This window comes from Eptatretus burgeri, chromosome 4 (genome assembly GCF_056783735.1).
Source record: "Eptatretus burgeri isolate ZD-2024b chromosome 4, Ebu_testis_v1, whole genome shotgun sequence".
Classification (NCBI taxonomy): Eukaryota; Metazoa; Chordata; class Myxini; order Myxiniformes; family Myxinidae; genus Eptatretus; species Eptatretus burgeri.
The window spans coordinates 139,597,137-139,615,054 of NC_140964.1; the positions used below are offsets into that span (position 1 = coordinate 139,597,137).

A 17,918-nucleotide genomic window follows, 5' to 3' on the forward strand; every position below is an offset into this window, starting at 1 on the left:
ATGGATGCCACAGATCCCAGGAGCTTTTCCCCCTTCAAACTGGTTCACCACAGCCTGCGTTTCCACAAACGAAGGCGGTCCACATTTGATTGTGGGTCAGCAACATCCCTGACATTGTGGTCAGTGACATCCCTGACATCCATCCCCACATTTGGTGGGTCAATCTGGTACAGCTGCTCAAATTGACAACTCATTGACCTTCACTTTCAACTCCTCTGTCAAGAGCCCACCACCCTTCACTCTAACTGCAGTACACCGAGGGATGGGCTTGGAGGAACGCAATGCATGGCTTCCACTGTAATCAGGATGAGAATCACTTGACCACGGGTGATGCTCTACCCCTTCGCAAATTCCTCACACACAGGTCTCCTTGTCCACCCTCAATGATTGTACAGTTTTACGCCTCAGCTCCCTGAACAGCTTAGTTCTGCCAATAAGCCTGGCCCTATGACTTTGCTCAATAGACAAAGTTCCTTTTCGCCTGACATTGGGTTCCAAGACAAACATTGGCAACATCAAGGATGGTAGTCTTAAAGGCACTCCACAACTCTTCAGGATCCCCTGAAACATCCAGACCCCCCCAGATTCTCACTCAACTCATTCTTGCAAACTCCTCGGTTACCCCCTCATCCTTGAGCCTGCCAACATCCAGCCTATATTGGGATGGTTCCATTCTCCTGGATTTAAGCTGCAACTTCAGAGTTGCTCAACCACAAACCTGTGATCGGTATTGAGGAACTGAGCACTCTCGTAGACCCTGCAGTTCTGAATCATCCTCCAGCGACCATGTGTATAATACAATGCTACTCATTGAGGAAGCATAGTTGTGTTTAAGTGAATTGGTTGGTTATGTCGGATTAATTGGAGTGTGAAAGATTGTGGAAAGGGATGGGGGGAGGGGGTGTGGTGACAGAGACTGCATGAAACTCCAGAGGAAAGAGTGACATTGAACAGCGATAGAAAGGTCGTTCAACAAAAGGAAGTAAAGAGGAACAAAAGACAGAGCTGTGAAGTTATACATCATTTTTTTCACAAGAGTTTGTACATTAATAATGTAACACATGTCTGATGCTGTAACTTTGATCTTGATATCGCGTGATGTGATATTACCATTTTACCATAAACTGTCAAGCTGACACCAAGCCAATGCTAACAAGCCCCACATCGTTGAGATGTTTGTTGTCTATGGAGAATGGTGATGGTTCATGGACAACCAATATCTCAACAATATCTTGTGAGTTTATCAGATAATAGACCCTGAGGGTTCTCATAATTGCTACTCATTTGCAAACACATGATGTTACCTGTGGCTTCTTTTATTTAAATACCAGCAAAGACCACCTGTTGCTTCGCTGATGGGGCTGTGAAGGGGAAAGGGGTTGAGAAAGAGAGAGGAGGGGAGGGAGAGATGGGAGCCAGAGAGGACGGAGGGAAGGGAAGGGCAGGGAGAGAAGGTAGCGGAAGGAAGGAGTGGGTGAAGAAGGGGAAGCTGGGAAGGAGAGAAGAGCGAGGAATGGGGGTGGAGGTGGGGAGAGCAATGCCTCACGAAATGTTGCTTTACACTGTGGGAGGGAGAGACAGAGAGGACAGAAAGAGAGAGGGGGGAGAGTCCAAGCTGTTAGAGACATGGTTAGAGGGGGAGAGAGGGACAGACAGAAAGAGAGGTGGGGGGGAGAAACAGACAAAGAGAGAGCGGGGTGGGGTGGGGGAGAGAGACAGACAGAAAGGGAGAGGGGTTGGAGAGAGACAGACAGAAAGAGAGATGGGGGGTGGTGGGGGGAGAGACAGACAGAAAGAGGGAGGGGGGTGGAGAGAGACAGACAGACAGAAAGAGAGATGGAGGGGGGAGCCCGCCCACACTCGTGATCCCTTACCGGAATGAAGGTGGATGCTTTGAGCCTGCTTTGGGAGGATTCCAACTCCATTACACACACACACACACACACACACACACACACACACACACACACACACACACACACACACACACACACACACACACACACACACACACACACACACACACACACACACACACACACACACACACACTCTTTCTCTCTTTCTCTCTTTCTCTCTTTCTCTCTTTCTCTCTTTCTCTCTTTCTCTCTTTCTCATAAGGAGGTGGATATTTTGAGATGTGTGATAGCTTCATTCCACTTTCTGGAACCCCTTTATGGAGATAACAACCAACGATCAACAACCAATAACACACACACACACACACACACACACACACACACACACACACACACACACACACACACACACACACACACACACACACACACACACACACACACACACACACACACACACACACCGGTGCCAATTGCCATTGGAGTAACCAGTTTATATTGTTGCAGCCATGGTAACCGAAACACCAGCTTGTCACTCAGGGGGTTTAATCCCCGTTTGTCCTATGAAGAGCCAGACCTGGGACCACCGCTCACAATTAACTTCGTGATATGGTGGGTTGCTTTAGAACCACGAACGCCACCCAGTTAACCACGAGTTCTGGTGTCCACCGTCTAATTATGCCGTTTAACTAGAGATCCTGTGGTTACCTAAACGGGGAGCGCGCCCTCGGCAAAGCACCAATCTTATCTTGATTAGATCTTAATTAGGGTGGCCGACAGTTTTAATCGCTGGTGCATGCCGACTTATTGGTCAACTTGTGTGGTAATTACCTCCCAGTCTATCTAGGTTCGGACAATGCTGGGTCAATGCCCAGAAGGAAAGGACAAGCACAGACAGGTTGGAACGTCAACAAAGAATTTATTAACAATAAAATAAATAAATAAAAGGAACTTTTTATTTTCGTGAGGTAAAAATAAATAACTCCAAATGAATCGAAATGATCGCAAGCAAAGAAATAATTAATCAGGCACAATGAATCGGAGTTATAGGAAAGATTCAGAGAGCAGATGCTTATCGGGGATTGACTTATTTAACCACTAAACACAGACAAGGGGTACCCAGCAGATCATTTTGTGGGGGGGGGGGGATGCGTGAAGAATCATCTCGCTCACCAAATAGAAGTCATACATCAAATAAAAACGTCCTGGAACGTGTGTGCGTGTCTTGTCCGTCGCCAGCACCCAGCCTTGCCGTGCACCCACTCGCCAACAACCTTGAACCCCAGTCGACCTCTGGTGGCACCGATATCGTCTGTTGCGGGTTTAAACCCTGGTGCTGCGACATGGGCAGCTCCTCATACTTCACAAAACTGGTGACGTCCAGTGACCCACACGGTCCGTTGGTGACTGACCCGTGCCTCACTCGTGACTGACCCGTGCCTCACTCGTTGCTGACTGACCCGTTCCTCACCCGTTGGTGACTTACCCGTGCCTCACTTGTTGGTGACTGACCTGTGCCTCACTTGTGACTGACCCATTCCTCACCCGTTGGTGACTTACCCATGCCTCACTCGTTGGTGACTGACCCGTGCCTCACTCATTGTCGGCGCTGCTCACACCCACACGCGCACACACACGCCAAGAACGGACCTCCCCCTCTTTTTTATATAGGCGGCCCGTCTCGGTGGGAACAGAGTCCCCCAAAGTTCACCCCACCCCACATGTGCACAATTACAGTGACAACCCATGGCTTACGAGGCCATGTCTGTGGTGCGGGTGTCAAACACCGATCGAAACAAAGGGTGGGTCTCGGCGTCCGTGAAAGAAATGTGTGTCAACGTTGCTTGAAAAAGGCGGGTGTCGGTGTCTGTGAAAGAAACGCCCTGCATGAATGTGTCTGTCGTCAAGAGATAAAGCTTCCCATAAGAGAGGGGATCTATTCTTTACCCTTCTCAATGTATTGGGCCCATTAGACTTGGGGATGGGGCTAATCTGAACATGCATTTAAGGAAATAACTGTCTGAGGACCTGGATGTGTGGATGCATTCATCAGACTGGATTCTGAAATCCATAACAATATACATACACATCAAGTAAATATAAACGACAAACACAAAGATTTACCTTGAAACTGTTCATTGAAAGAGGATTTAAAGTGGGTAATCAGCGAAATTCAATTCAACAATGTATCAAGCCACAGAACACAAAGTGTCGATCTATACTCTATCCCTTCACAGCAAGAACAAACATGGCGAACACCTGTTCAGATGGACCTTTAAAAAAAAAAAGAAAAGTGTATTCGATGTCGAAGTGAGAAGGTGAATAACAATCAGAAATCACACAAAAAGGTTAAACAAAAAGATGTCCTGCAAAAGAAAATTGCACATTTTCAGTGGACGAGGAACCCACTGCACGGCACCACGGGTCTCAACAAAGGCAGAAACATACGTTTAATCGATGTGATTAAAGCACGTGTGCTTTTTTCTCGAAACGAACAACCAAACAGCTTGGAGAGCGCTTGCCAAGTGACTTAAGCATTCAAGCAAGCACTCCAATGAAACGGTCGATAAGAAACGGCTCCCTTGGCACGCAATTGGCAATCACCGAACCGTCATATTCAACATCCACCGCCCGGAGACGCCCGAAATGTCACATATGTCCGAATTGGACAAATGAACACTTTTATAGGATTCGGAACTGCTTGTAAGTTCGATTGTGGAGATTAAATTTTGTCATTCTTCTTAATTTAAGAGATACTCGTGGTGATCGCATGTGTGGAAATGAAATAAAACAATGAATGCTGACGTCTCCGGGCGTTTATAAGCATTACAATGTACCCAGCGATTCATAGCTATAATCATCACACCATTTTAAAGCCTTTTTCCCTGAGCAGGGGTCAGCTTTTTTGCGGGCTCCAATCATGGTACCCTTTCTTGGGGCAATGTTTTTTTACAGCCAGATACCCTTCCTGACGCCAACCCTTTAGTCACTTTTGACACGCAGGGATAATTACCAGTATACTGGTGCTCATTTTGCCTACCTCAGAAGGATGACAGGCTGAATCAACCCCCCTGATAATTCAGTGGCCACCGGGGCTCGAACTCAGGACCCCGAGGATCCCAAGGCACCACTCTAAACACTAAGCCAACACCAGGCTTTTTAAAGCGATTCATAGCTATGATGAATGGCAATTTCAAGTTGCGGCCTGTTCCAAGTCGAGGTAGGGTTGAGCAGGCCAAAAAACATGGAGGCTTCAGACCCCAGCGACGTTACCCAGGAAATGCCTTGAGACCCCAGACAGCTCGGTGGCCGAAGATCACCTGATGATGGATATAATTAATAATGCCATTAATTCTCTTCAAAAGGGGTGTTTTAATTAACCTAAACATCCAATTTTCACTCCTGCACTTCCTTGCAGTTTTCTTGATATGTATGCAATGTTTCAGACTGCTCGGTTTTATGGTTTTGTAGTTATGGAGGACACACACGCACGCACACATTACCTTTTATTAGGATAGATCGAGAGCAGAGTCATAAAAATATTTGGACCCACTTTGGAATTTTGAGTCTTTTGAGGTTTGTTTTTATTTTACAAATTATAAACAGTTTATTTATAAACCGATGCTTGCCTGAAACATGAACAATGGGAATGTTGTGTGCTTCTGACAGTATGAAGTTGAATTGGGACTGGTGTCTGTCTCCTTGGACACACTGTTTCTTGGCTTGGAATGCAGCCTTCTGGCCCTGCCTGTCATCGCCATCCTCACCTTTGCATTCAGCTGCAGCAATAAGGTTTCACTGCGGCACACACAGTGTGTAATACAAATTTCCACCGCAGAATGCATTTGGGAACTGGCAGTTAAGCGCAGAGGTACCATTATCGTCATTGAACTGTCTCGTCTGGGTTTCATTAACAACTCAACTCTAAACTGTCCACTTGGTGTTTCACAAGCAACTCATTGTATTAATGAGTGCACCTTCCTTCAGAGGGATTTTAAGCCAGTCACCTGTGCATTAACATTTGCTGGTGGATGTTAAAGACACCACAGTGTCCTTTGCACTGTGGCCATTGTGCCAAATTCCTGACCTAAACCTGTTCCCTGAAACTTTGGCGAGATCACCAGAGTCATTTCCTGGTGTTATTGCCAAGAACAGTGTTACCCAGACTGTGAAATAACATGTGCAGTGTTTGGACTTAAGGAATAAGTTGGAGTCCGATATTTTCAAGGGGGAAATGCTAAAACAAGACTCACTGTTTCTCTCTTGGTTTGGAGATCGACATCTCTTGTGTGTATTTAGCATTGCTTTTTCAGAAATTATTACTCTTATTATGATGATTATTATTATCATCATTATTATTATTTGTTATAAATGTAGCCGGCATTTTCAATGTGTTTAATTCAATGCTTCCATATTTAATTCACGCTTTCACAAGTCACTCTAAATGCTCTATTTTCTCCAACATCGCAATTAATGCAGTGTTTTCAAACATTTTCACCCTTTCACAAGTTTTGACATCTGTTAAAGCAGACAGCCAGCTCATAACTGACATGACAGATTACATGTGGTGTAGCCTTGCATTGGTGGAATAAGGAAGTATATGACCAAATAATGCATTGACATGTAAAACCTCAAAAGTAGTTTATTTAATGACTTGTTGCAAATGTGCGATCAATATGTTGGTGAAATGATGCAGAGATGTAATGTGCAAATGAATTCACACATGAGCGGCACAAGAAACCCAAATAAAACCACTGGTTGTCCACAACTCACTCATCACTTTACATGTGGATGCTGTCAAAATGCGAGCTTCAGTGTTCAGGTTGTAGAAAAGATGAGCAGTAATGCCCGAAAAAAGGATGGACTGGAAGCGAAAACAATCACACAATTATGTAAACGTCGGTAACTTTTCTGGATTGAAGAATTAAGAACAACTTCCCCATTTGGATTAAATGAAATAATTAATGATACATACACACAAAATAATGGCCCAAACATAATCGCCTCTGTTTTAAACACCTAACCACGAGACTCTCAGAGACACTGTACATAATTATGGACTTGAATGTCCGGTAACGGACACACCACAACTTAACAATTTATTATGTTTTCTTGATATGTATGCAATGTTTCAGACTGCTCGGTTTTATGGTTTTGTAGTTATGGAGGACACACACGCACACACACGACAGGAAATCCGAGCCGTATCCCTGGACATATCACGTGCTTTTGACACAGTCTGGCACCCTGCCCTACTCACCAAACTCTCTGCCCATGGTATTCAAGGCCATCTCCACTCATGGCTCGCAGACTTCCTCTCCTGTCGCAGTCAACGTGTGGCCCTAAATGGAGTTCTTTCATCCCCTCTTCCTGTGCAGGCTGGAGTTCCTCAAGGTAGCGTTCTGGGCCCTGTTCTTTTTCTGGTTTTCATCAATGATCTCTCGGACTCTCTGGAAAATCCTCTATTTCTCTTTGCCGATGACTCAACCCTCTGCCGTACCATCTGTCATCCCTCAGCCCGGCAAGCAGCAGCTTCTTCGCTCACTGCAGATCTGGATAAAATCACAAACTGGTCCAACACGTGGAACATGTCTTTCAATCCAGACAAATCTCACACTCTCACTATGTCTCTTCGAAAGGACCGTTTACAAACCCCCCCATCCACTTTCTCAACAATCCTCTGGAAGAAGTCTTTTCTTTCAAGCTTCTGGGTCTCACTATCTGCCATGACCTTTCCTGGGAAAGTCACATTTCCAACCTTGCCTCAAAAGCCAGTCGCCGACTGGGAATCCTCCGTCGTGCAAAGTCCTTCCTCGGCCCTCTTGAGCTCCTGACCACTTACAAAGCTTTTGTCCGTAGCCTGATGGAGTACTGCTCTCCCCTCTGGGCTGGTGCTCCTGCCTCCCACCTTTCTCGACTTCACGCTGTCGAAACCAGGGCTTTTAAAATCATTGGCATCTCCCGCAATGAAGCTGAGTCTTTGGGCCTCTCACTCAATCACCGCAGGTTGGTCGGTGGTCTTTCTGTCTTCTACCGACTCCTCTCCAGCCTTGCCCCCCCTGCTCTCTCTGCGATTTGTCCCAACCACATTTCCACAGGGCGCTCAAGGTCCGCCAACAACCCCCTTCTGGTAAAACTACCAAAATCACGAATCACTGCTCATCTTCACTCTTTCATTCCTCTTTTTCCCGCCTTTGGAATAAACTTCCTCACTCTATTCTTTCCCATTCTTCCCTTCAGGCTTTCAAAACAGCTGTTCACCACCACCTCTTATCTTCCCCCATCCAAATCCTCGATCTTTTCTACCCCGATAATCCACCCAAGCCCACTTCCTTCAATTCTCCTGCTTTCCTTCCTGAAAGTCCCTTTAATGTCCATCTTCCCCTCGCCATGTTCCCCGTCCCATCCCCATCCCTCTCCCTTCCACAGTTCACCTGTGTCTGTTCCCCAATGTTTTGTCCCTTCCACTCCCGCCCCTCTTGTCTCATGCCTCCTTGCTGTGAGTTGTGTGTTAGCTCTCATACGAGCCTCGACCAAGGTATACAAAAAAAAAAATAAAAAAAAAAAAAAAAAAAATTACTTAAGGGGCTGTCACACCTTGGCGTTTTAGCCAGCGTATGGCAACGTATCAAAATGTATGTAAAACGCTGGCGTACGCTGAACTTTTGATGATTTTTTTTTAAAGTTTTTGTCATATTCATAACGAGTTGGACGTATGCATAACGTATTAGTAATGTACACAGAACGTTTCGATAACTTATAGATAACTTATACCAATGAATGCTTAGCGTGTTGTCGGTGTTCACAACATATGCCCAACGATAGTCTAACGTATGTATAACATGCGGCAGCGTATCGCCGACGATCACGTGGCGTAGCCTATTAATAGGCTGCCGCTCAACGATTTAAATCATAACCGCACGAGACATTGAAGTGTCAAGGCCCTGTCACACCTTGACGTTTTAGCCAGCGTATGCCGACGTATGAAAAATTTGCGAATACGCTGGCACACGTCTAATACGTTATGGGTAAGTTTTGTACACGTTAAGAGCACGCTGGCATACGTCATAGTATGCCGAGCCCGTCGACAAATCTTAAGCATGCTCAAAATTTGTCGACGTATGCCAGCGTATGACTCACATGTTCCGCATTCGCTGGCCATAAGTTGTAGGCACGTTATGCGATCGTTGACACACGTTGACACACGTTGACACGCGTTACTTGTAAGTTACTCATAAGTCGAAACACGTCGAGGTAATGTTTAGCGTACCCGAAACTTATTTCTAACCAATGAGTAACGTGCTTTGAACCTATGTGTAACGTATCTCCAACGCACATTGACGTATGTAGACGTATTTGATTGACGTCTTCCGGACGACCACAGAACTTACTGATAGATTCAAAGTTACTCATAGATTCAAAGCACGTTACTCATAGGTTAGAAATAAGTTTCGGGGACGCTAAACATTACCTCGACGTGTTTCGACTAATGAGTAACTTACAAGTAACGTGTGTTGACGTGTGTCAACGGTCGCGTAACGTGCCTACAACACGTTACTCAAAGGTTAGAAATGTTTCAGGTACGCTTAACGTTACCTCGACGTGTTTCGACTTATGAGTAACTTACAAGTAACGTGTGTCAACGATTGCGTAACGTGCCTACAACTTATGGCCAGCGTATGCAGAACGTGTGAGTCAAACGCTGGCATACGTCAAAAAATTTTGAGCATGTTAAAATTTGTCGACGAGCTCGGCCAGCGTGCTTCAGCATGCTCTTAACATATACAAAACGTACCCATAACGTATTCGACGTGTGCCAGCGTTTTAGACAAATTTTTCATACGTCGGCATACCCTGGCTAAATCGTCAAGGTGTGACAGCCCCTTTAACAGCAGTAGAATTAAGATCAATACTTTTAAAAAGGAACAACTGAAAGGGGTTTGCCAAATCTTTTAACAGATTAATGGAAGAGGATGATCAAGAGGACCTCCCAATCCAACACATGGAGACAGTTCTGGACATTATTGACCGTAGAATGTAAAAAGAGAAATCTAAAGAGGTCAATCGTAGAAAAGACAATGACATCATCAAAATTATGTTTGATAACAAAGGGTAGAAATGATCAAAATAGAGAAAATACAACAGAAGGAAGTATGGGGTAAAGTCCCAAAATAATACAACAAAGAGAACCAACAAGGGTTGTGTACACTTCACGAAACGCCATGAGGAGAAAATCTTCATCTATAAGGAAACTGTGCAATATATAGACGTCGGGGAATGGTTGAGTAACACGCATCATTGTAATTGTGAACATTCCATATTTAAAGATCCACATCAAAAACACTATCACATGTGATCTCAGAATAGTGAAAGATGTAGAATTGCGTACATTACTGAAAAATTAGAAGGGCACTGCACTCGGTAGAGCGCATACCTCCACCACACAATGCCTGATCCACGAGAACATATCGGGCCCAATACATTTTTTTAAATATCATGCCATATATCGTTTTTGGCTCTATCTCTCAAAGGTGAAGAATCACTTTAAAAATTATCAGATCTGGATCCGGATTCAGATCTTCACCAAAATGGAATGAATTCGTCATTGCCAAACACCCAACATGTCCACCAACTTTTGTCCGAATCCATCCACAACTTTTTGAGATATCGTTTTTGGCCAGATCTTTCAATGGTGAAGAATCACTTCAAAAATTCTAGTCGTCGGATCTGGATCTGGATCTTCACCAAAATCTAATCAGTTAATCCTTGTCACACACCAAACCAGTCCACAAAATTTCATCCAGATCCGTCCAAAACTTTTTGAGATATCCTGCAAGCAGACAAACGAACGAACGAACAAAGACAAACAAGAAGATGTTGTGCAGAACATGATACTTGCAAAATCCATAAAACAAATTTGAAATCAAAAATATTTGGTGGTTGAATTAATTGACCAAATTTGCAACTCCTCTTCAAATGTCAAGTGAATCGGATGAAAGTTGAGGATTTTAGAACACCTTAGTTGTTTACCTTGAGCCTCTGTTGGCCTTTTGGTTGATTTTGACCTTAAAAATAATTGGCTAGTTGAACTAATTAACCTGAAATATAACTTCTCATCAAATTTCAACTCAATCGGATGAAAATTGAGGATTTTAGAAATACCACCCGAGTTGTTGATCCTTGGCCTATGTTGACCTTTTGATCAATATTGACCTCAAAAATAATTGATTGGTTGAATTCAGTGACCTGAAATATAAATCCTCTTCAAATTTCAAGTCAATCGGATGAATATTGAGGATTTTATAAATACCATCTTCGTTGTTGACCTTGGACCTATGTTGACTTTTGACCTCAAAAAACAAAAGGCTTCTTCCTAATGACAAACTCTAGCCTGTGGTGAAGTTTCGTGAAGATCAGTTTAAAATTGTGACCTGTAGGTGACAAACAAACAGACAGAATAACAAAACCGACGAACCAATATACTTGAAAAATCTTCGAATTTGCAAGTAACAAACAGACAGAAAAGGGTGAAAACATAACCTCCATCACCTTCGGTGGTGGAGGTAATGATCTATCCCACATGAGCACATGGTCCACGCTGAGGCCGTACATTGTCGTATCTACCCTGGATCACACACATAACATGAAACATCAATCAGCACCTTGTGATCCCTCCAATATGGTGGACAATTCAAACCGTTTTGTTCTCTTGTTTTTATTAACTAAGATATTGACCGATCTACACTACAAGACTCTCCTCCAGTGTGTCTGTCCATTCAGGATGGAGCTTCCCTCCCTCATTCAAGGAGGGGGCTTCCTTTGTTCAGAAAAGTGCTTCAAAATTAAATCGCCACCATTGTTTTTGTTCTGCAAGCTCTGAGGATCCATATGTCTCTTTTGTGAGGCCCACACTTTCTGACTCTCTCACTACTTTATCGAAACTCTAATTCGATATGTAATTTCATTTTTCATTTCATCCGGGAGGGGAGAGAGGGGATGGGAGTGGGGGTAGAGATCATGGAGGAGAGGAGAGGAGAGGGGAGGGTTGAGGTCTTGAAGTCACATTTCACATTTACATGGAATTTCCACAGGTCCCTGTTCGTCAAAGAATATTTTACACCCCATTATTGTCCCAATATTTTCTGCAGACCAGCTTTAACCTTTTCTCTGTGCGTGTGCATTCAGATAACAAGTCCAATGGTGAATGGAAAGGTTAGCCCATCAGAAATGGAGCTTCAACAAACTTTGGACATTTGCTTCTCCGACGGTATGCACATTTGCACTGGATATTCCGAGTCGTTCAATCTGATCAATTCGCTGAAATATTTCGTTTCTTTTTTTTTTTCTTCCTCTTTGCAAGACCAAGGCTCATGGAAGAGTAAAATAGAACTGACAATGGGACAAACGTCCGAGGAATCAATAAATGAACAGCGTATGAGGGGAGGAAACACCGGAGCTAGCAAGTAAAATGGTTGGGTTAGGAAAGGTTCCTGGGGGTAATAAAGATCATCAACCAGTCAGGATGAGGGATGAGAAGAGGTGGTGGTGCACTACTTGCTTGATGTCTTGCATTATTAAGATAAATACCAAAATAATGGAGATGGTAACGATGGAAATATTGTATTTCCCATGGAAAAGCTTCACAGTGTTAAACTGCGGTAAATGAAATGAGGTGAGGTGGTCGAGCATGCACGGGCACAGGTGGTCCGAGCAATGATAAATAATAACTTATGGACCTTAGTTGGGAGAAAGTTAAACGGGATCTTGTTTACCTGCTTTTCACTTGTCGAATACATGCAAGATGGCGAAAAGCTTCGACCAAGCATCTCTCTTAATTTGTTACCGATGATATCTGATTGTGTTCAACCCAAGACAACCGAACTTTTGATGTACACACAAGTGTTTGAATTTATCATTTGTGTGCAGCCTCACCTGCAGGTGGTGTGCTGCATTTAGACTGCACCCCTTCGTTACCTGGCCAGATCTCACGACCGTCCCGTGGATGCTCCGTACTCGTTTGGGCTCTTTGTTGGAGTGTTACTCTTTCGGGCACAGTTTTTACCTGCTTGCTTGGCTTCAGGTAGGACCGAGATTTAAGTATATAAACTAAGTCAGTGTGTGCACTCGTGTCGTTTCCCTCCTCACCCACCATCCCCTCCTGAGATTATTCGATTCAGGAACTTGTGCTCTGCCATTGAATGTGAAAGAACAGTTTTTCTGTCTTGTAGGAATGAAAATAAAGACCAATTACTGTACCACAGTCCCATGAAGGAACTCAGATGTAACCACACACACACACACACACACACACACACACACCCCACACATCCACACACAAACATACATATATCATATCTATATATATATATATATATATATATATATATATATATATATATATATATATATATATATATATATATATATCAGCCTGGTGTTGGCGCAGTGGTTAGGGCAGCGGCTTGGGATCCAAAAGGTCCTGAGTTCAAGCCCCGTTGGGCCACTGAATTAATACACCAGGGGGTTGACCCAGCCTGTCATCCTTCCTAGGTCGGCGAAATGAGTACCAGTGTACTGGGCCGGTGTATACCCCGGTTAAAATAGGTGTACCATATCCCTGTGTCGTAAGAGGCGACCAGGGTTGCGTCAGGAAGGGCATCCAGTGTAAAACATGTGCCAAATCACTATGCGGATCATACGGATGATGTGCAGTGGCAACCCCTAACGGGAGCAGCCGAAAGACGAAGAAGAAGATATAAAGATATATATATATATATATATATATATATATATATATATATATATATATATATATATATATATACACATATACACACACACACGTACATAGACATACAAGAAAATGTGAAATTTCTAAAACATTCGACTTATCTTTTTCTCCTGTTTGGAGAATTATATTGAGCGAACAAAAAATTTAGAAACGTAACAAAATTAACGAGCTTCATTGAGCGATATGATTTAATGCATTCGCTGCTCGACCTCGCGCCCTGTCCCCCAGAGGAGCTGCCTATTCATAGTGTCTGCCAAATGTGTGTCTATATTTTCGGAGGTTTACCGACGTGCTCCACAAGGAATCAAACCAAATCTGGTGAAAAACGGACTTTATAAAAAAGAAAAAGCGAAAACATTTGTGCGGACCCCGAATCGATGTTCCACGTAACGCATGCACAGATCGGCAGGCAAGATGGCAGATTATCTGCAATGTTTATAATTATATTTTTTGAATGCATTGTCAAGGCTGGTATGAGGGTTAACACACAATACACAACAAAGGGGGGGGGGGAGGCAGGAGAGGGAAGGACAAAACAGTGAGGAACAGAGACATTAGGAGATCTGTGGAAGGGAGAGGGAGATGGGGTGGGGAACACGAAGTATACAAGATGGACATTGCAGGGAGTTTCAGGACCTCGCACGACAGGGAACTTTCTGGAAGAAAGGCAGGGAATTTGACCGAGGTGGGTTTGGTGTGGATTCACGTAGGGAGAAAAGATTGTGGTTTTGAATGGGGGAAGATAAGAGGTGGTGATGAACAGCTGTTTTGAAGACCTGGAGGGAAGAATGGGAGATGTGTGGGAGTTTATTCCAATGGAGGGCAAAAAGAGGAATGAAAGAGTGAAGGTGAGCAGTGATTCGTGATTTTGGTAGTTTTACCAGAAGGGGTTTGCTGGCGGACCTTGAGTGTCCTGGGGAAATATGGAGGGGACCACAGCTTTGTCTATCTTTTCGAAGGTTTCGCGAGGTACTTTTCATGAAATCAAAGCAAATCTGGTAAAAAAAACATAAACAAAAACAGACGTTTTAATATAAAGTAATAATTATAATGTTTGCGTGGAACACAAAACGATGTCCCATGTGATGCATGCAGAGAGGAGCAGGCAAGATGGCGAATTTATCTGCAATGTTTATTTCACGGGCGATTCAACTTTGCGATGTCTCCAGGGTTGTTCTGCATTAAGCTGAAACTCTTTTGTGGATAAAGTCATTATTAAAATAAATTCATTTTCTTTCATTATGTGCTGCATTTGTGGTGAAGACCAGCTTCAAAGTTAAAGGGATCCAACCTGATATGCACTGACAGCCTGGTCTGGCATGCCTGATCAACAATTTCATTGGAGTGCTTTCAGGAATGCTTATGCCACTTGCCAAACGCTTTATAGTTGATAGCGGTACCGCGCTACATCCTTTTGAACAAATCATTCATTCACTGCATACGCTTTTGCCCACCACGTCATTCTGAGCGAGTGGTTTGTGCTCCATCGCCCTGAGCGAGTGGTTCTTGCTCCGTCACCCTGAGCGAGGTGTTCATGCTCCGTCACCCCAAGCGAGGTGTTCGTGCTCCGTCACCCTGAGCGAGGTGTTCGTGCTCTGTCGCCCCGAGCGAAGTGATCGTGCTCCGTCGCCTCGAGCGAGGTGTTCATGCTCCGTCACCCCGAGCGAGTGGTTCATGCTCCGTCGCCCCGAGCGAGGTGTTCGTGCTCCGTTGCCCCGAGCGAGGTGTTCATGCTCCGTCACCCCGAGCGAGGTGTTCGTGCTCTGTCGCCCCGAGCGAGGTGTTCGTGCTCCGTCGCCCCGAGCGAGTGGTTTGTGCTCCGTCGCCCCGAGCGAGTGGTTCGTGCTCCGTCGCCCCGAGCGAGTGATTCGTGCTCCGTCGCCCCAAGCGAGTGGTTCATGCTCCGTCACCCCAAGTGAGGTGTTCGTGCTCTGTCGCCCCGAGCGAGGTGTTCGTGCTCCGTCACCCCATGCGAGTGGTGAGTGGTTCATGCTTCGTCATCGTGAGCGAGTGGTTCGGGCTCTGTCACCTTGAGCGAGTGGTTCATGGCTGAGCCAGCTTGGTTCCGGACGTGTCTGGATGGCGTTTGTCTCTGGGCTGTTTTTAAGTGTGACCCGTAGAAAATGGATTTCAAACATTTCTTTTGTTTGTTTCCATCTTCTCCGTTATTCTCTGCCGAATCATTTTCACAAAACAGTATGTATCATAATTAACGCTCCACCACACGTCTGCTTTCCCTTACTCTCACTTCACACTGTCTTCCCTTCCCCTACCCCTCCTAGCTTCACTACCCCTCCTCGCTTCCCTACCCCTCCTCGCTCCCCCACCCCTCCTCAATCTCCCACCCCTCCTCGATCTCCCACCCCTCCTCGATCTCCCACCCCTCCTTGCTCCCTCTCCCTCCACCTCTTCACTTTCCTCACTCTCTCTTTCTCCCCCACCCCTCTCTCACTCTTCCCCCTTCTTTTTCTTCTTCGCCCTTTTTGTATTCCCATGAGCGAAGCGACGGGTGGCATTTGCTCGGATAATATTGTTACGGATTTCAGAATCCGATCCGACGAATGCTTACAAACATCCAGGTCCTCAGACAGTTATTTCCCTAAATGCATGTCCAAGATAGACCTATCCCCAAGTCTGGTGGGAATCTAAATGTGATGCATTGACAAGGGTAAAGAATAGATTCCCTCTCTTATGGAAAGTTCCTTTTTCTCTTTACGACAGACACATTCATGCACGTTAGATAGCGTTAGCCCAGCGGAGGCTCGACACCCGCCTTTTTCCATCGACGTTTGACACCCCGTTACGCAGCTCTATGGACGCTAACTTGTTATTTTTCATATCAGGCTGAACATTGAGGTGATAATTGTTGTTGACATTTTATGAGCACTTCACGTTTTCGCTCGGTAATTCTGACAGATGGCTGCTTTTTGCCGTTCGTCCAGCACCACAAACATGGCATCTTCAGCTAGGAATAATCGCGGGACATGCTGGTTGTCACGGCAACGATTCGCAAATGGGGTGGGGTGGATTTGGCTGGAGTCTGTGCCCATCCAGACGGGCCGCCTATAAAAAGGTTGCCGAGTGGTCTGGGCGGCTCAGTCGACAACGAGTCAGTTTGTGAGTTGGTATCAGTCAGACAACTTTACCAGTCAGTGAGTCAGTGTCAGACGGCTTTTTCAGTCAGTCGGCGCCAGTGAGTTGGTGACAGCCTCACAGCACCTCAGCGTCTCACAGCCTCACAGCACCTCAGCGTCTCACAGCCTCACAGCACCTCAGCGTCTCACAGCACCTCAGCACCTCAGCGTCTCACAGCCCCTCAGCGTCTCACAGCACCTCAGCGTCTCACAGCGCCTCAGCGTCTCACAGCGCTTCAGCGTCTCACAGCACCTCAGCCCCTCAGCGTCTCACAGCCCCTCAGCGTCTCACAGCCCCTCAGCGTCTCACAGCACCTCAGCGTCTCACAGCACCTCAGCGTCTCACAGCGACTCAGCGTCTCACAGCTCCTCAGTACCTCAGCGTCTCACAGCGCCTCAGTTCCTCAGCATCTCACAGAGCCTCACAGCGTCTCAGAGCATCTCACAGCACCTCAGAGCGTCTCACAGCGCCTCAGCGTCTCACAGCTCCTCAGCTCATCAGCGTCTCACAGAGCCTCACAGCGTCTCAGAGCGTCTCGCAGCCCCTCAGCGTCTCGCAGCCCCTCAGCGTCTCGCAGCCCCTCAGCGTCTCGCAGCCCCTCAGCGTCTCGCAGCCCCTCAGCGTCTCGCAGCCCCTCAGCGTCTCGCAGCCCCTCAGCGTCTCACAGTGCCTCAGTGTCTCACAGCCCCACAGCGGCTCACAGTTCCTCAGTGTCTCACAGCGCCACAGCGTCTCACACTGCCTCAGTGTCTCACACTGCCTCAGTGTCTCACAGCGCCACAGCGTCTCACAGTTCCTCAGTGTCTCACAGCACCACAGCGTCTCACAGTTCCTCAGTGTCTCACAGCGCCACAGCGTCTCACAGCGCCACAGCGTCTCACAGCGCCACAGCGTCTCACAGCGCCACATCGTCTCACAGCGCCACAGCGTCTCACAGCGCCACATCGTCTCACAGCGCCACATGGTCTCACAGCGCCACAGCGTCTCACAACGCCACATCGTCTCACAGCGCCACAGCGTCTCACAGCGCCTTAGTGTCTCTCAGTGTCTCGCAGTGCCTCAGCGTCTCACAATTCCTCAGCATCTCACAGTGCCACAGCTCCTCAGCGTCTCACAGTGCCTCACAGCTCCTA

At 45.9% G+C, this 17,918-nt stretch overlaps 1 protein-coding gene across 4 annotated transcripts in view; it reads left to right on the forward strand.

Moving 5' to 3' along the window:
- The window catches only part of LOC147029241 (polycystin-1-like protein 1), a 176,891-nt gene that overhangs the window by 91,526 nt on the left and 67,447 nt on the right, over window positions 1-17,918 (forward strand). For all 4 annotated transcript variants that reach the window (XM_085876418.1, XM_085876417.1, XM_085876414.1 and 1 more), the window contains 3 exons: window positions 5,529-5,651; window positions 12,045-12,126; window positions 12,786-12,939. In XM_085876418.1, the coding sequence (XP_085732544.1) occupies window positions 5,529-5,651; window positions 12,045-12,126; window positions 12,786-12,939 (359 nt within the window). The remainder of the gene's footprint in view (window positions 1-5,528; window positions 5,652-12,044; window positions 12,127-12,785; window positions 12,940-17,918) is intronic.